We start from the raw sequence: 16341 nt of genomic DNA, 5'->3' as shown, positions 1-16341 counted from the left end.
GAGAGCTCGTTTTTTCCAAAAAGGAAGTACATCACATGAAATGCATTTTAGATACCAGCTACTCTTAGTAGTGGGAAGAGTAGAAGCACTGCCCCAGTCCTAAACACGGATAAAGAAAAGTACTTTCCCACAACACCTGACTTTGCAGATTAAGTACTAACAGGTAGGAGCGTCTGAAAGCCAGGATAGCATTTTATCCCACTATATTTAAACTCCATCCAGTAGACATCTGAAATATTCCCAAAATAAAGGCAATCGCATGTAATATGCCAGAGCGCAGAAAGTTCCTTGAAACTGCCCTTCAATTTGATTTTCTCCTGCCCTGCATGGATCACTCACTCCCTGCTGAGAAAGGAAACAAGGGGATCAATTAATACCTAAATATAATGGTTGACACAGGGAAACGCTAACCAACACCTAATTTAATTCATATCACTAAACCAAAGGGTAATTGCTTTGAAGGACCTGCTAAACAAGCTGTTTTTCCCCTTAAGATTTCTCACCGCTAAACCTCCATCAGCGGCAGACAGCAGCATATTTTATTATTGCAATATCCAGACAGACTCTGAACACGACTGAACAGCCTGGCGATTAAAAGATCCGCATTCACCCCGCTATCTGCGGTGCCGTTCTCACCATTTCTAGAACTAGTGTAGCAGTACGGCTGGGAAGCTGGGAAGGTGAGAAAGGAGAAAAAGAGACGCCCTCTCAATCGTTACCGAGCGTCAAACTGCACAGGCAGAAACAAAAAGAGCTTTGTGTGTGTGTATATATATATATATATATATATATAAAATAACCTAAAGCCCTGTGCTCCCCTTTGCTCCAGGGATCCCCGAGGCGATCAGCACCCTGACACACACCGTTACACCCCGCTCTTCGGGGCCTCGTGCCGCCGAGGCAGCGGGAGAGGAGCCTTGCCTAGTCCCCTGCCCTAACGCGACTGGCAAAGCAATTCATGGCGGTATTCATCAGCAAAAATAAAAATAAACCCCTCCAGCACTCCTCTCCCCCCAAAAAACCACCCACAAACACCTTTGAGTTCTCCTTACTGACACTGTATAATTTCTTCAGTGCAGAGGCTACAAAACAGCACAAAAAAAAATCTGCTTAAACAATCCAGCCTGTAGAATAAGCACTAGGTTTTTGTGCTTTTTAATCAAAAATTCTCTCCATCCTCAGATACCAATGTATTAAAGGTTATGGCAACAAAAACAGGTTCAGTTTGCATTGCAAAACAATAACACAGAAATATTTTGATCGACTGAGCCTTAAGATCTTTGGTCAAAAAACCTGATCTACTTGTTCAGAGATAGACAGTGACAATTCTGTCAGCTGTAGGCCTGACATACCCAAACCCCTTTGCTCAGAGGAGCATTAGAGGACATCATTAACGGGGAATTAGACAGCTACTCAAAGAAAGAGAAGACTGACTAATTTTGGGGCAACAACTATTATTATTTTCAGTAGATTCAGTTTGCAAGCATTCACTATTTATTAACTGGAGAGCTCCATAATTTGCTGTTTGCATGAAAACCTTTTCCAATGACAATGGGGAAAACAAATAAAACCCTTCCCTACCTAAAAGAAAAGAATGGAAACCAAAAAGCTCTTCCTGGAAAGTTCTACAATGAAAAAGCCTCAAAAATAGTAGCGCTGACCAAATTTCCCTCCTGCAGCACTCTACTGCAGACCAAAATCCTTTCTCGGTTTAGAGTTAATCTGCTTATTTGGCTAACTTCAAGAGTCAAAATGCCAGAAGCTGCTTATGTGCCACAGCTCCGCCAGAATAAGTCAGCCTCCGCCTGCCTGACTCAGCTGATGTCACAGAAATAAATGGGAACCAAAAACTATTTCTGTGGCTTGCTGAACACACTTAAGACCAATGAATTTTTGTCCCACATTTTAACACCTGGAGAAAAAAATGTGCATTAAATCAGAGCGGGGGAACCCTAGGAACATTTTGAGGATTTCCTGCATACATTTTATTCCAAAGATTTACTGCGTTATTCTGCCAAGCATGCTGCAGCATACAGAAACGTATGCACCAGATTAAACAGCGTGACTGTACCAGACATATCAGTCGAGATTTACGCCCAGCCGCGCTTCACATTTACATTTATACTTCCTCCCCTTTCTCCTGCCTGGCTTGGTTAAAGAACGGCAAATAGTAGGCTTGTTGCTTCCGGTGTACGTATCCGTAAGGAGCTGCCCATCACCGACTCTTACCTGGAGGCACCACAGGCTGCACACTGCTATCGTAACATCATGCCCACGCTGCTTCGGAGCGCACGCAGCGCTCCCGGATAACTCCAGCTCTTGTAAACGCATCGTCATTTCACATTCAGAACTGCAGAGGAAGCTTCCCCCCACCCCCCTTCCTTCTCCTCCCCAGTTCCCAGCCCCTGTTTGGTTTTGTTTTTCCCCCCAAGCAGCAATTAACTCTCAGAGTACTGATTCAAAGCAAAGTGTCTGGGTCCAAAGCTTTAGGGTTTAACAGTAGCAAACAGTTATTTTAATAGCAAGAAATAACATTTAAAATGGCTCAAATCCATTTGCAGCACGTACTTTGAAAAAGTATGGGCTGAGCTTCCTTGACACAGCTATTCTACCTCCACATGCGTTTTCTGACTCTAAAACACTCACAATCAAGAGTTTCACTGACTCCTATCAAGAGACTTTACAAAAAGAAGGTTCTGCTTGGTCTTTTGTAATATTGTTATTTTGGAAGAAAAGGAGAAAAACTGAACAGAACTGAAGAATTGTCTCTTATGACAGAATTATTGCGAAGACAAAACCCTTTCTCACATTTTCTCATATACTTTTCTTAACCCTCAGCAAGTCAAACCATAACTCCATATTTACTTCCACCATCTACAAAAGGTAGACAATATTCAGAGAGCAGAACTACAATGATGTCACAGATGCTCACAAATTCTCAAAAAGAAAAGCAGCACAACCCAAAGCATAAAAGCCTACAAGAGTTGTACAAAAATGAAGAAGAGTCACAAGTAATGAATATCAACTGTGTGGCAAAATGAAAGCCGTTCAGAAGAACATATATTTAACCACACAGTCCATCTAAGCAAACGTTTAGATTTTTCATTCTTCAGAAAGATGTCTGAAAAAGTTGATTAGGCAAATAGGTTCTTCCCAAGTAAATTCCCACTAACAAGAATTAGTAAGCATTAAAAACACAATGAAGAAAAGCCAAGCTTTTTTACAAAAGGAGGAAGGTAAGGTTACTAATGTGCACCATTCCCAGAAAGGGAAATCATTCAGAGCTGCAGAAAGAAGGAGAAATGTGGTGGGGCTCTCTTAGTTGGGAATTAGGGAAAACTCTTGCTAACACTAGTAAACTTTTATAAAAACCCCTACTGGAGTTACACTGACAATTTGTTCTGCTCTTGGAAGAGACAGCAACATTAATCAGAGCGAAGGCTGTTGGTCTGCGCTGGACTCCAGCCACGCAACACTCGATGGATCCGAGACAGAGACCCAACGCTGAATTTTGGAGACAGAGAGAGGAAGGAAGAAGCTGCTTTCTTTCATTTCTTCCCATCCTCATTAATAAGCCATTAGCAGGAACTGTACATAAGAAAAAAAATACAAACTATTGCTGTAACAGCAAACCCATCTCCCAACAGCCCTTCCCCCTCTTTCTGGCACCAGGCTCTTTAGTTGGCCCAATCCAAGCAGTTCCAAAACCCCAGGGATTAGCACTATCAAGAACTGCAGAAAAACAGATGAATTCGAAAGCACTGCCATGGCCAGAGTTTAGAGTAAGTCACTGCTGCAAACAAATGGAATCACTTACACACACAGAGCACTGATTAACTGTAAAACCCCTTAAAAGGTAGTTTTACATTTTAAATGTAAACAGTAATCCAATATATACAAACTCAAAATCTCAAAATTTAAAAATTTTCCACTCAACCACACCAGAGTGCATGACTGAAGTCTATTTACACTGTGCATGAAACAGGCGTTGCCAAAGTGGCCAAGAGTTCAGATGTGACTCTCAAAAGCGCACATACGTGGTATCAGTGCTTGCAAGCCGAATAACGTTGTGCAGTAACCAACTCAGTGACCTAAACAGAAGACTTGCACACTCTGAAAAGACAAACCATCATCATAAATACATAATACCAACAGCACTGAAAATCCCCACATGCACAGGTTTGATTCTTTTTCTTTAAGTCTAAGTCAAATAGTCTCTTTCTAGACAAGCACTGTATGCAAAGTATTAACAAAAACTTTTAACAGTCAAGAGAAATCCCAATTTTCTTAAAAAATGCAACAACTGCCCAGTGACTTAAAACATCAGGTAAGCTTGTTTTAAATGATCGCCAAAAGCATCATACTTCCCATCCCCAAAGTTACAGCTGCTTGATCAGTCACAGCTACTTCTGTAATCTTGCATCAAGAAAAGCTCTATACCAGTAGAGTTACCAGTATTAAAAGCCGCCTAACATCCTTCAAGACAGCCAAAAGATGTAGCACACAAACAAGCTGCCTACCAATTTCAAGCAGCAGCTAAAGTAAAAAAAATTACAATCCGATGAAGTAAACTATCAGCCATTCTGCACATAGAAGAAAAAGGGACTTACTTGAAATTCTTCAGCCATTTTGGAAACACTAACAAGAAAGTTTTAGACCTTACAGTAGCCTGAAATTGATAGCACCTAGGAGAAGACTTGCCCAAAGTTCTTTCTGTCAGGCTCTTCTCTTGGTTTTAAGATGTACTCAGCGAGATAAACACACAGCCAGTTCTGTTAAAGCATCTATTTTTCATATTCCTAGTGGTTCTTGAATCGGGCTACAAGATTTGCAGAAAACATGTTTTTAACTTTTGTTAGAGACTACTTCTCGATAACTGAAGTGGCTTATGAACCATTGCTTTGTTAAAAACTTCAGTATTAAATTTCTGTAGCCCAAACCATGAAGCTATTTACTGAAGCTTTATACAAACTAATTAAATATAATGCTCTCATGGGACACAAGGAGACAGAAAGGAAGAATTAAAAGATAAATCACTGGCTTTTTTTTCCCCTCAGTAAGTGTACATTCCAATTTAATACATTTAAACCAAACCAAAACAAGACAAAAAAGCCTGGCAGTCCTTGGTCAAGCGTAGATAGGCAGAGTCCAAATCTTGCATGGAGCACACTGCACAGCATAAATTAATTATCTCTGCTTTACTACAACTTGCACAAAGGAATTGGGAAAGACAATCCAGACAAGGGGATGAGCTTGAGATATCAAAGGCTCCATATGGAGACCACAGAATCTCACTTTCCAGCTTCACAGAACTCATAATCTTTGTGAGCACATGGTACAGAAACATATCAAAGCAACACTTCCCTCCCCTGCTGACCCCATGTCATCTCGTCAAGGGAATTCCTACTGCATGACACACAACCATTTCCAGGGTTTTCTCAAAGATAGTAGCATTCTCATCAAGAAGTGTGCACCAACGCTTGCAACCTCTCTTCTCTTCATCAACAGCATGAAATATTCAAGTGCACAATAGTACAACCACCCAAAGACAATCAGTTTTACTGTTGCTGGACACTGGGTCATCTACATGCAGAAGACTCAAAGGAAGAGCAGTACATCAGTGCAGTTGCTTAGGAGAACCACCCTGTCTGGATATCTCGAGAGGTTAATTCACTTCTGCATAGGGCAGTAAGTTTGTACTTGAATCTCCACGTACCGGAGGTCAAAGGATCATAGGATAATTCAGGTTGGAAGGGAGCTCAGGAGGTCATTTGGCCCAACCTCCTGCACAACCTCCAAGGATGGACACTACACTAGCACCTACAGACTCCAAAGCATGTTCTCAAATACAGCGCGCAAGTAATTGAGAAATACATTGCTCTCCCTCCCCTGCCATTGCACAGTAAGTTTTATGTGCAACAGTGTAAGAGGTAAATCGCCTTCATCTTCAGAACACTCATTTCAACCTAACGTTGATCCCCCCCGCTCCCCAATACTAGCCACACACACAAACCACAGGAAGAGCTAACTCCAACCCAAAAGAGGTTAAGAACTGGCTGTTGGAAGAAGAGAGCAAAAACCAATAGGCCAAAGCCAAGGGAGAACAAAACCTTCACTCATCCACACCGCTCTCCCCCTACGCGCCTTTTACAAAAAAATTACAAAGCTCATTCAGCAACAGAAAATCAAGTTTTGAATAACTATGATCTTATTAATCATAAACCAGCACTAATCTGTAAATAGTTTTTGATTAACAACTTAAGACAGTTAAATTTTTAAACAAAGCTCAGGCATTTCATTAGTAATAATTTAAGTTAAAGTGCTTGAACACAAATTTGTGAATTAATGGTTTTAAATGAAGTCTCTAGACACAGCTTCCAATGTGTTAGCTTTGAATGAAGTGCAGCAAAGAACGTAGTTTCTAAATGCCAATTAAAAAAAAAAGAGTTTTCTCGTATCTGAGAGCAACAAACAATACATTACAATTTATATAACATACCAACACCTGATTCATCTCACTCGCACAATGACCATTTCATGGCATCACTACACAATACAACAGAAAGAAACCGAATAACCCATAATCAGAGGTAACACCATTCCTAAACCGTCCCTGACGTCAGGGTTGGAACTTGATCAGGACGCCAAAATTTAGTATTACGCTTTTGTTATGTAAGGCCCATGGGAATGACTAGGCAGCATCAGACCTCTGGATTTCAGCGTGGCTTTTAAGCGTTTCTTTGGTACCATCTTCACCTTCCCACTGCCGTACTAGCACTGCGGCAAGACCAGCATGCCCACTGCAGGCACAAGAGGTCTTACCGCTCACGAGAATTTCCCGACAGAGCTTCCACTCTGAAACTGCCAAATCACTGTCCAACTTAGCTTCTCATAAGTTCTTTCATTCTAAGTAAATAAGTTTCATGAAATTTGAAAAAGAGCTTATTATCCCAGAACTTGGTATTTGAGAGTGCTGAAGATCCCCGTTGTCCAGAAAGCAGCGCGTGCAGCGTCGAAGCCAGGTGGAGAAGAGATGCTTCACCCTGGGATTTTGCGATGAACAAGGCGAGGAGGAAGGGGGGAGGACTGATACTGTGCCTGCACGGGTACCTTTGAAATGTTAAGGCCCATCTACATCTCCCTCTCGTGGGAAGGGCACCGGACCGGTCAGCACCTCCCATTAGCCACTTCTGTGGGCCAAGTGATTTAAAATACCAGTTTCTACTGTCTCCAATACAAGGGTTCCCTAACACCATCGAATTTATCTTCACAGGATCCCTCGTGGCCAGTGTGCGTGCCAGGGATGTTTACAGAGAGCTAAAGCACAAGAAGTTCGACTATCAGGCCAGAAACTTAAAGCTACCTTTACAGCTAATTCAGGAAGGAAACCCAGTTCTCACAGCTTCCAGTGGTCTATTTAAAGACAATTCATTATTCTTTAACGGACCTAATTTCAGATAGGAATATTTTATAAGACAAAAAGAAAAGAAAAGAAAATCTACATACCACTACAACAGTTCATTTTAGAGCCCTCATTCACAGGCTGAAATGACAAGTCGTCTACATAAGTACCTTAAGTGGCAAACTAAGTTTTGGCAGTAAGAGTCTCTCTCCATACAGGGAAGGCTCACTTCAGTTTTACTCGTCTTGTTGGTCACTTATGGAAAGGGGAAAGAAGTTTTTCCTCCTCTAACCCATGAAAAAAGTGAGAGGTAAGGTGGTGAGCTCTACTAATTCTAAAAGCTTGGTTTGTGTTATTGTGTCCAATTCACTAGCTACAGTCAGTATTTCTTTGTTTTAAATCCAGCTATGCAACTACAAACTTATTTCTGTCTACTGTGCACATTTTCATAGGGGTAATAATGAAAGAAAATATTAAACCTCTAATTTTACACTGGCTTCAATTCCTATTTCCATCAAATACAGCTTGAAACAGGAATAGAAACTAATATGGTAAAGAGGAAACATAATGTTCTCCATTTCTAGCTTTAAGAATGCTAAAATTAAAAAAAAAAGAAGATAAACATCCACTGACCTTTATAGTTGCTCAAAATAAACACTTTAATATAAATGTCAAAACTTCTTTTAGGTAGCAGAATATGGTACTAAGCTTAGTGTAGGATATGCATCTATTTGTAGAATAACATTTTAATGACTAGCAACCAGGGACAAAACCTCCCAACTAGAAAAAATAGCTAAGTACATAATTGCAAAATAGTATTTTAATTGCCAGTTTTAATCTAGATTTCCTAATCAGATTTGTCACAGGTTTTTTTTAATCGCATTGATTTAACTCAATCAACCCTGCCCAAAGGCCATCTTTCTTGCATGCTATGAGCATACCAAGCAAGTTTTAACCAGTTAGATAAATCATTAAATCTCATAACTTTCTAACAACAGTGATATATCAAGCCATACACAAGAAATGATTATTTTTTAAAATAAGTGTCATCTTGAAAACTTCACAAGCATAAGCAGCTATGCAGACATTTCACCATCCTTTTTACCCAGGGCACATGACACTCTGAAACCCAGCCAACTGCATTCTGCAGAACACTTGCATTATCATTACAAATATGCCTCTGACTCTTCATTACCTTCCTTATGATGATCGGAATACCACTGTTGCAAGATGCATTAGCTTTAATTATATGCATACATGTATGTGTGTACGCACACACAATGCAACCTTAAGGTGTTATACTCAAGAGCACAGTAAGAAAAAAAGCAGGCAGTAACATTATGGACTCACCAAGAACAAAATCCTGAATAATGGAACTTTCTAGCACAAATCGCTTTAAAAGGACCCTAAGCAGAGGTCCCCAACACTGCCAAGTGAAATATGCTTCTGACACTACACAGATCTTTAAAAAGATTCCTATGATAGAAGGAGGATTAAAAAGCAATTAACCAGCTCTTATGTTTCAAATGCAAGACTGTATTTTAGAGCAGACAGAAAAATATCAATCTCTCAGAACCCAAAGATTTGTTGTACTCAGCAAAAAAAAAAAATCCCCTTACTGGGATAGCTTAAAACAGCAACACCATAGTAGGAACCCACCCCATGAAGGGGGAGAAAAAGCACTGCAAATCCTATACGACATTGCATTATGAAAAAGCCCTGCAAATTCCAGGCAATCTGCAAATGGTTTCCCCCTTCCCCACCCAAATATCTACTGTAAACTCCTACATTTGCAAGTCAGGACTGCAGTAATGAAATAGATGAAAATAAAACAATTCCTACCTTTAACTTGAGTGTCATATTCAGCTATGATCTCCTTATCCTTTTTGAATTTGGCTGGCGACGTCATGTTTTCTTTTCCAAAAAGATTAGCCTCCAAACTGATCCACCAGAGCACAATATAGAAATGCAGTCTTGCTCCTCTCAATGCAACGCCTTGATTTTCCTCTTGTCCTCCCCCCAACCAAAAGGAAAAAAAAAAAATCAGTCCATGGAGAGAGGGTGTGAGGCAGAGCACAGCAGCAGAAACATGCAGATGTTCAGGGATCAGTGGATGGAAGAGGCAGCAGTTTTGTCTCCCTGCACCAAAACCTTTAGCAGCAGCATCAGACTGGCGAGATCCTGCAGCCTCCAAAGGCTCTTCCTGATTGCTAGCGTTAATAGCGCAGCCAGGGAGTGGAAGTCCTTCCGCACAGCATGTTTTGTGTGGGTTTGGTTTTGCCCCCCCCCCTTTTTTTTTTTTTTTAATGGGCTCAGAGATGATGCAGATCAAATCCCAAATGAGAGCAGAAACGAAGGCTGAGAAGATCGTTTTCTTTGGTTTGTTTGCCTGCAAACACAAAAATAAAATATATATATATATATATTTAGAAAACTAAAGATTGCATCTAGCAGTCGCAAGATACACAGCCCCAAAATCCGTGCCCGAAAGAAAAGCCGCCCTGACACCGCAAGCGGCCCCTTGCCCGGAGCCCGCGGCTGCCGGCGCAGGTAGCCGGGGGAAAACGCCCGCGCGGGAGCGAGACGCGGGGGGGGGGGGAAGGGGGGGAACCGCTGCCCCGGCGGCGGCGGCGCGGGGGCGGGAAGGCCGGGCGGCCCCGGCGACCCCGACCGCTCAGCGCCGGAGCCGAGGAAGGGACCCGCGAACCGCCCCCGCGGCTCGCGGCTCCGCGTTTGGGGGGAATTTTTCCTTTTTCTTTTTTTTTTTTTTTTTCTCCTCTTTTTTTTTGGCACATTCCCCTGCTCGCACTCCGCAGCCGCGAGCGGAGCCGACGCGCAGCCAGCACGCGCCAGGCAGACGCGGGGCTCCCAGCAGGGCGACGGCAGGACACAACTTTTCCCCTGTCTCCCTTTTTTTTTTTTAATTTTTCCTCTTCTTTTTTTTTTTGGGGGGGGGGGAGGAGGGGGGCTACAAACCGCTGGCAGCAGACGCCCGCGGGAGACGCGCGTACGGAGGGGAGAAACGGTCAAGGCCGAGCGGGACCCGCACCCCGCCCGGGAGGAACAATGAGGGGGCGGCGGCGGCGGGGCCCCCGCAGCGGCGAGGCGGCCCCGCGCCCCGCCTGGGGGCCGCGCTGAGGGGCGGCGGCGGCGGCGGGCGGGGCGAGCCCGGAGGGGGGGCGGCCGGCGGCCCCCGGCGGCGGGAGGGGGCCCCGCGGCCGGGCCGGGCGGAGCGATTACCTGGGCGCAGCGGAGCCGCCTCCCCGCCTCCCGCAGCCGGGCGTCCTCCGGCCGCTAGCGCCCGCCGCCCGGTTCCCCCTTCGGCAGCCCGCCGCCGCCCCGCCCCGCCGCTCCGCCCCGCCCAATCGGCGGAGCCCGCGGGACGGGATCGACAGGCGCTCCAGCCAACCACGCCGTTCCACCTCCCCACCGGGGCCCACCCCCTTCTCCGGCCGCTACTCCCCCTTAGCGCCGCCCCGCCATAACGGAGTGGGCGGGGCTAGGCAGAGCGCAGTAACCCCCGCCCCAAGGACTGCGCAGGGGCGGGGCAAATTATGCAAAAGTACTCCCGGTAGGGCCAATGAGAACAAGGCAGGGCGTGCCCCTCCACCAATATCCAGCCGCTAGGGGTGGTGCCACCGCCCTCCTCCAACGGCGAGCGGGCAGAGGCGATGGGCCCGGCACGGGTCTCCTCCAATCAGAAGGGAGGGGCGGGGCGCTCGCTGCCCAATGTGGGGGCGAGGTTGGGAATTCAAACTGACAGGCCGGAGCGTGGACGTTAACGGCGGCCGCGGCGGGGGCCCGGCCCGGCGGCGGCCGCGCCATGTCGGCCAGCGGCTGCACCTTCGAGGACAGGAGCGTGGCTGTGCTGTGCTGCCGCTTCTGCCAGCAGGTGCTGAGCTCGCGGGGCATGAAGGCCGTGCTGCTGGCGGACACCGACGTCGACCTCTACTCCACCGACATCCCTCCCTCGGGGTAAGCGCCGCCGCCGGGCCTCCCCCCCCCCCCCCGGGCCTCCTGAGGGGAGCCGGCGCGGCCATCGCCGGCGTCCGGCTCCCAGAGAAACCCCCTCGATTCCGTCCTGGCTCCAAAACCGCGCTAATTCAACCCAATCTTCCCTGCGCCATCCCGCTCGGCCCTCCTTCAGCGCTGAGGGAACCATGAGGGACGAGGAGAGCCAAACCACCCCTCGCCTGCTAATCTCTAATGTAGGAGCAGCGAATCAAGCGCAGTCCCTCCTGCTCTTCACTTAAGCAAAGATTAGTATGTGGAATGATCTGTAAACAGCACAAACCTGCTCCTGTTCCAGAACAACTATGTGCTCCGCGCTGGGCGCACACTGCTTTCCCATAACGATATTTGAATACTAAGAAAATAAGATTGCAACATGGCATGTTAATATGAAAGCATGGGTTAAAAAAGGAGATAAGATATCACAGGTTTGTTTTTAAATGTCCTAGCCTTTAAGCTGTTGCTGTATAACCGAGATTTGCCAGGAACAAGGGCGATGTCTCGAATCAGATTTCTGACTGATAAAGTGCTGCCAGCAGCAGCCGGGCCCTAGTGTGTGGGAACTGGTAAATACTAGGAGAAGCAGTGCTTTCTGGGCTATTTTGAGAGGACTTGTGATACATTAATGTAGTGTCTCATGGGTCTCTTGTTTCCATATGAGTATAGCTGGTGACTGGTAGGAAAAAGCACTTGTGTGCTCTTGGGTAAGTTTAAAGAAAACACATGCAAGACTAAAGTTAACAACAGTCTGTTGTGACTTCAAACTTGTATTATCAAAACCTTAAATTTGTAATCACAGCTATATCTAAACTTTTGTATTACTATTTTCTTCCCATCCAGTACTGTTGACTTTATTGGAAGCTGCTATTTCACTGAAATCTGCAAATGCAAACTGAAGAACATAGCATGTTTAAAATGGTAAGGACATCACTCAATAACACTAACACCTGCTCAAACATGCATGCACTGCAGCAATACTACTTAACTTCTCACTATTGACTACTGCAGTGCAAGAGTTAAGAAATGAATGAACAGCTTGCACTCCCCATTTCACATTTCATTTAATGCTGCTCGATAGAAGCTCAGCCCACTGCTTCTGGGCATGGCTGCCAGTCTATTTCTGTGCAAGTCCCAAGTGGAAATGTGACAACCTTGTCAATAGTCTGAGTGTACAGGAAAGCTTGCATGCCACCTGCCTGATTAAATGTCTGCTTCAACACCGAGATAATTGTGTGAATAAGGCCACAGTAAGAAGTAGTTACTCATATTCTAATTAATAGAACATCCTCTTGGCAGATCTAGTTGTCGCTAGCAGATGGAAGATGCTGTCACTAAAGTTCTTGGAGTTCTTTTATCCTTTTTATTAATGTCTGGTATTTAAGATTCAAAACAACTCTGGTAACATATTTCATTTGGAGTTATTCAAGAGGATGCTAATAACCAAGACTTACCTTGCTCAGATCTAAATACAGAGGGTTTGTGATAGGAATACAGTATTTTGTTTTAGGCAGAAGTAGAGAAATGAAAATATGACTGAGTAAGTAGGAGACCTGTCATCCTAGGTTTTAACCTAAGAGAGCAGATAAGGCTTTGGTATTCTCAGTCTCATTACTGCTACTTCTAATATTTTATCTCATGCACAGTGCTTCTGTGCAGATGCATTGTACATGCATGCTATAGCACTTCTACGTCAATTCCAGCAGAATCACTGGCCTTTTAAAAAAAGTTTGGTTTGTTGCTATATAAACTACTCTGGATTACACAATTTAGGTTACAAAATGGTTCTCTGTGCCAAAGATCTAAAACTTAGATATTCTGTAACTCCTGACAGATGTTCTCTTAAATATTTAAGATGTTTAATAATATTCCCTTAACTTTATCAACATAGGAGCATTACATAAGTCTGTCTGGTACAGCAGCTGTTTAACATTAGTCCAAGCTGGAAAACCAACAACTAGCTTTTTGTTAGAATTTGTGTTGCTCATTATTTCACTTGTCTTTCTAGTGGTAACATTGTAGGTTATCATGTGATTTCTCCATGCAAACCTTGCCTGCTGTCCTGTAATAATGGCCACTTCTGGATGTTCCATAGCCAAGCAGTCCTTGGCATCAACAGACTAGATTCTTCTGGTAAGGAATACATTTTTCTCTTTCCTGAAGTGTGGAATTCTGAGTCCTCTTTTTAATGAGGCATCTCAATATAGTTAAAGCATATGGAGTGAGTACAACATATGGAGGGATAAGGCAAGTGTTACTTTATTGCCAATCTAGCAAACTACTTTGTGGGAGGCAGTTGTAGCGACTTTGTAAATGAAGATTAATCTCCACTTAGAAATTTACATCAGAGAATTTACCCTGCACCTCTTTTGTGAGCAAAGTCAGGATTTTCTGAAGCATTATAACTAGTATAAACAATAGCCACAAGCTGCTATTTATAGCAGTATGTATAGCTTTACTGTGCTATCAGGCAGCTGTCCAAGGGGCACTCTTTCTGGGTGAGTCATTGTCATTCTGACCCTATAACTCAGTTCCCACTAGCTCAAGCTGAAGTTACAGCTCATGTTAGCTGCTTTAATCAGATGCATGTTGTTTGGATGCCAAGTGTCTAACATCATTTGCCTTGAGCTCAGGGGTGCGTAGTATTCTGACAAATCATTTCTCTTCCTTGTGTATGAGATTAACTTATTGTCTAAACCTTTCGATGCCACCTGTGTTTCAGATCAATGCATTTAAAAATAAGTCAGGCATGAGGGGATTATCAATAGCTATATGAATACATCTGTGGGCAGGGACCTAAACAACAACACTTACAAGACCACTTTGGAAGAAAAATAGGAAATAGTCCAGATCTGTTTAACCTGAACTTGACTTACAAGGTTTTGCAATGATTAGAGCAGTCATTTTCTCTAAAAATAGTCAGTTGTGCAACTTAAGTCAGGTCACAATCCAAAAAATTCTTTTCTTCCTCCTCTCTTCTTATTTCCCTCCCACCAGGTGTGAATGTATTGCTCTGGGGCAACTTGCCAGATTTGGAGGAAAGCACAGATGAAGATACATCATGCATCTCTGAGGAGGAATATATCAGATAAATGTTATCTACAGTACACTTCAGTGTCTTCCCTTGTTACGTTGCATTAATGTTTCTTTTGGGTGTTTTTTTGTTTTGTTTTCCCACTGGCTCATAAGAGCTCAAATATAGGAAACTAGGTAATCTGGAAAACAATCCTAAAGAAAGATGATATCTTCCTGTTTCACTGTAGTCTTAGACTCTGGCTCCTGCCTAGGTGTGTATCATTCTGATCAAAGACACTCCCTGGTCACATCCACATCTTTCATACCTGCCATCTGTCTGTCCAGATGGCATTTCTGAAGTCTGGTTTGTTCTTTCTTTGAAGTCTCAATAATGGATATTTTTTACCTGTACTTTTCTTTCCTAAAACAATCTTCATGGGGCCAAGTCTTTCAGTCACTAAAAGCACAGCTTAAAAATACTGAGAAATAGTCAGTCTGATTGACTATGATGCTCTGAAAGAACTTTGCTTTTGAGATCACACAGATCCTTGCTTAGAACTTCCTTTCTGAATATACAGAGCTGCTGAACAAGTGGCTTAAAGTACAGGAGCTTCGGCTCTATGATCTGGTTCTCTTGCTTTAGCACTTTGTTCTTTAAGCATTTAAGGCATGCTAGGATACTCCTGAATGTGGGACTGGGGAGCCATCATACTAAGTCTTTCTATCTTTGTCTTTCAGTACCTCTACAATCATGTTTTGGTAGATATCAGATTTTTTTCTTGATGGACCTTCAATACTGAAATTAGTTAATGCCCAATGTAACCTAAGGATTACACTGGAGTTTTCATTAATGTCAGCAATAAAATCAACCCATTTTGTGTTTTTTTTCCTTAAAGGATAGAAATCCCTTCAAAAGAGAATTCAATGATGTGAATGGGTGTCTTCCTAGAGAGGGGGAAAAAAAAAAGTTGGATATTCAGTGTTCATGCCTAGCCTTACATACTGCAGCATACAGTCTGATTCCTGTAAAAGTAATGAATTATCTGAGTTATTACAGTCATAGTACTTTATGAACCAAATATTGTCCTCTTCAGCTAGTCACCTGAAGGAATATCTTTGGAAAATTAAAGCTACAATCATAAGAGAACAGAATGTATTTTTAAGTTCAGATTGATGCTGAAGAAACCATTGTTTAGCCTCTTGTGCTACTTTGAAGAGCTGTGGCAAAGGCTGAATTGTGATAATTTTTACTGTATATTATGTATTTCTTAATCAATGGTACTACCTCTTCTGCAATGTTTAAGTATGTATTTGTATGTGTGCATGTGAATAGTTTCTTTGTGTATATATGCAATGTTTTAACTTCCTGTTATGTCTGCTCATTAAATGAGAGTTTTAGACTAAGTACTCTTTTGTGCTGTAATATAGATGTGTAATATCAGTTGAATAATCAAAACAATGAAACAGCACCTTGGACCAAAATTAGACTCATTGAATAATTAGGCTCTTCCTACTCATTTTGTTTTAGAGACCAGTTGCTTCCTTTTTAGGTGAAAAACCTGCCAATATCTCAGTCTTAACTGAAAAAAGGTGTCTAGTTAACTAACTCCTGTGTAACACAACATCCCACATTGGCAGTTTTCTATGCTGCATGAATTAGATCATGTTGTGACTGCAGCATGAAGTTGGCAAGGTGACATCTAACACAAAGACTTTCTGACAGAACTTGTGAGCTTAAAGTACAGGTAGCGTAATATTTTGAATAACATTCCCATAATATAATTCTGCTTTGTTGCAAGTTCGGCACTTGTCATTTTTAACCTTCCCAAAACTTCGCTTCACAACTCTGAGTTGATTCCGTGTCAGTGTGGCACAGCTGACTGTAGAGCTGTCCTTACTGCTTACCTCTGGAGAAA

The 16341-nt window shown here is 43.2% G+C and overlaps 2 protein-coding genes across 6 annotated transcripts in view; one reads left to right on the top strand and one right to left on the bottom strand.

Moving 5' to 3' along the window:
• The window catches only part of SRGAP2 (SLIT-ROBO Rho GTPase activating protein 2), a 120256-nt gene extending 109529 nt beyond the window's left edge, over positions 1–10727 (bottom strand). For all 5 annotated transcript variants that reach the window (XM_067310791.1, XM_067310788.1, XM_067310789.1 and 2 more), the window contains exons 1-2: positions 10643–10727; positions 9245–9791 (exon numbers count right to left, since the gene is read on the bottom strand). In XM_067310791.1, the coding sequence (XP_067166892.1) occupies positions 9245–9311 (67 nt within the window). In that variant the 5' untranslated portion in view covers positions 9312–9791; positions 10643–10727. The remainder of the gene's footprint in view (positions 1–9244; positions 9792–10642) is intronic.
• Positions 10728–11186: 459 nt separating this feature from the next.
• Positions 11187–15829, top strand: FAM72A (family with sequence similarity 72 member A). Its single transcript, XM_067310537.1, has 4 exons — positions 11187–11377; positions 12254–12331; positions 13419–13543; positions 14408–15829. Exons 1-4 carry the CDS (start codon positions 11226–11228, stop codon positions 14500–14502), a joined length of 450 nt encoding a protein of 149 aa, XP_067166638.1. The 5' UTR covers positions 11187–11225; the 3' UTR covers positions 14503–15829.
• Positions 15830–16341: the final 512 nt, after the last annotated feature.

The sequence above is a fragment of the Apteryx mantelli genome, chromosome 25 (assembly GCF_036417845.1).
Source record: "Apteryx mantelli isolate bAptMan1 chromosome 25, bAptMan1.hap1, whole genome shotgun sequence".
In the NCBI taxonomy this organism is placed as follows: domain Eukaryota; kingdom Metazoa; phylum Chordata; class Aves; order Apterygiformes; family Apterygidae; genus Apteryx; species Apteryx mantelli.
The sequence above is the reverse complement of the archived record's forward strand: the minus strand, read 5'-3'. Positions and strand labels throughout refer to the sequence as shown.

Bases quoted from the DNA above. Each gene is read 5' to 3' on its own strand.
- FAM72A (XM_067310537.1), top strand. From the start codon at position 11,226: ATGTCGGCCAGCGGCTGCACCTTCGAGGACAGGAGCGTGGCTGTGCTG. The intron at 11,378-12,253 runs GTAAGCGCCGCC...CTTCCCATCCAG, and splicing joins ACCGACATCCCTCCCTCGGG to TACTGTTGACTTTATTGGAA. The intron at 13,544-14,407 runs GTAAGGAATACA...CCCTCCCACCAG, and splicing joins CAACAGACTAGATTCTTCTG to GTGTGAATGTATTGCTCTGG.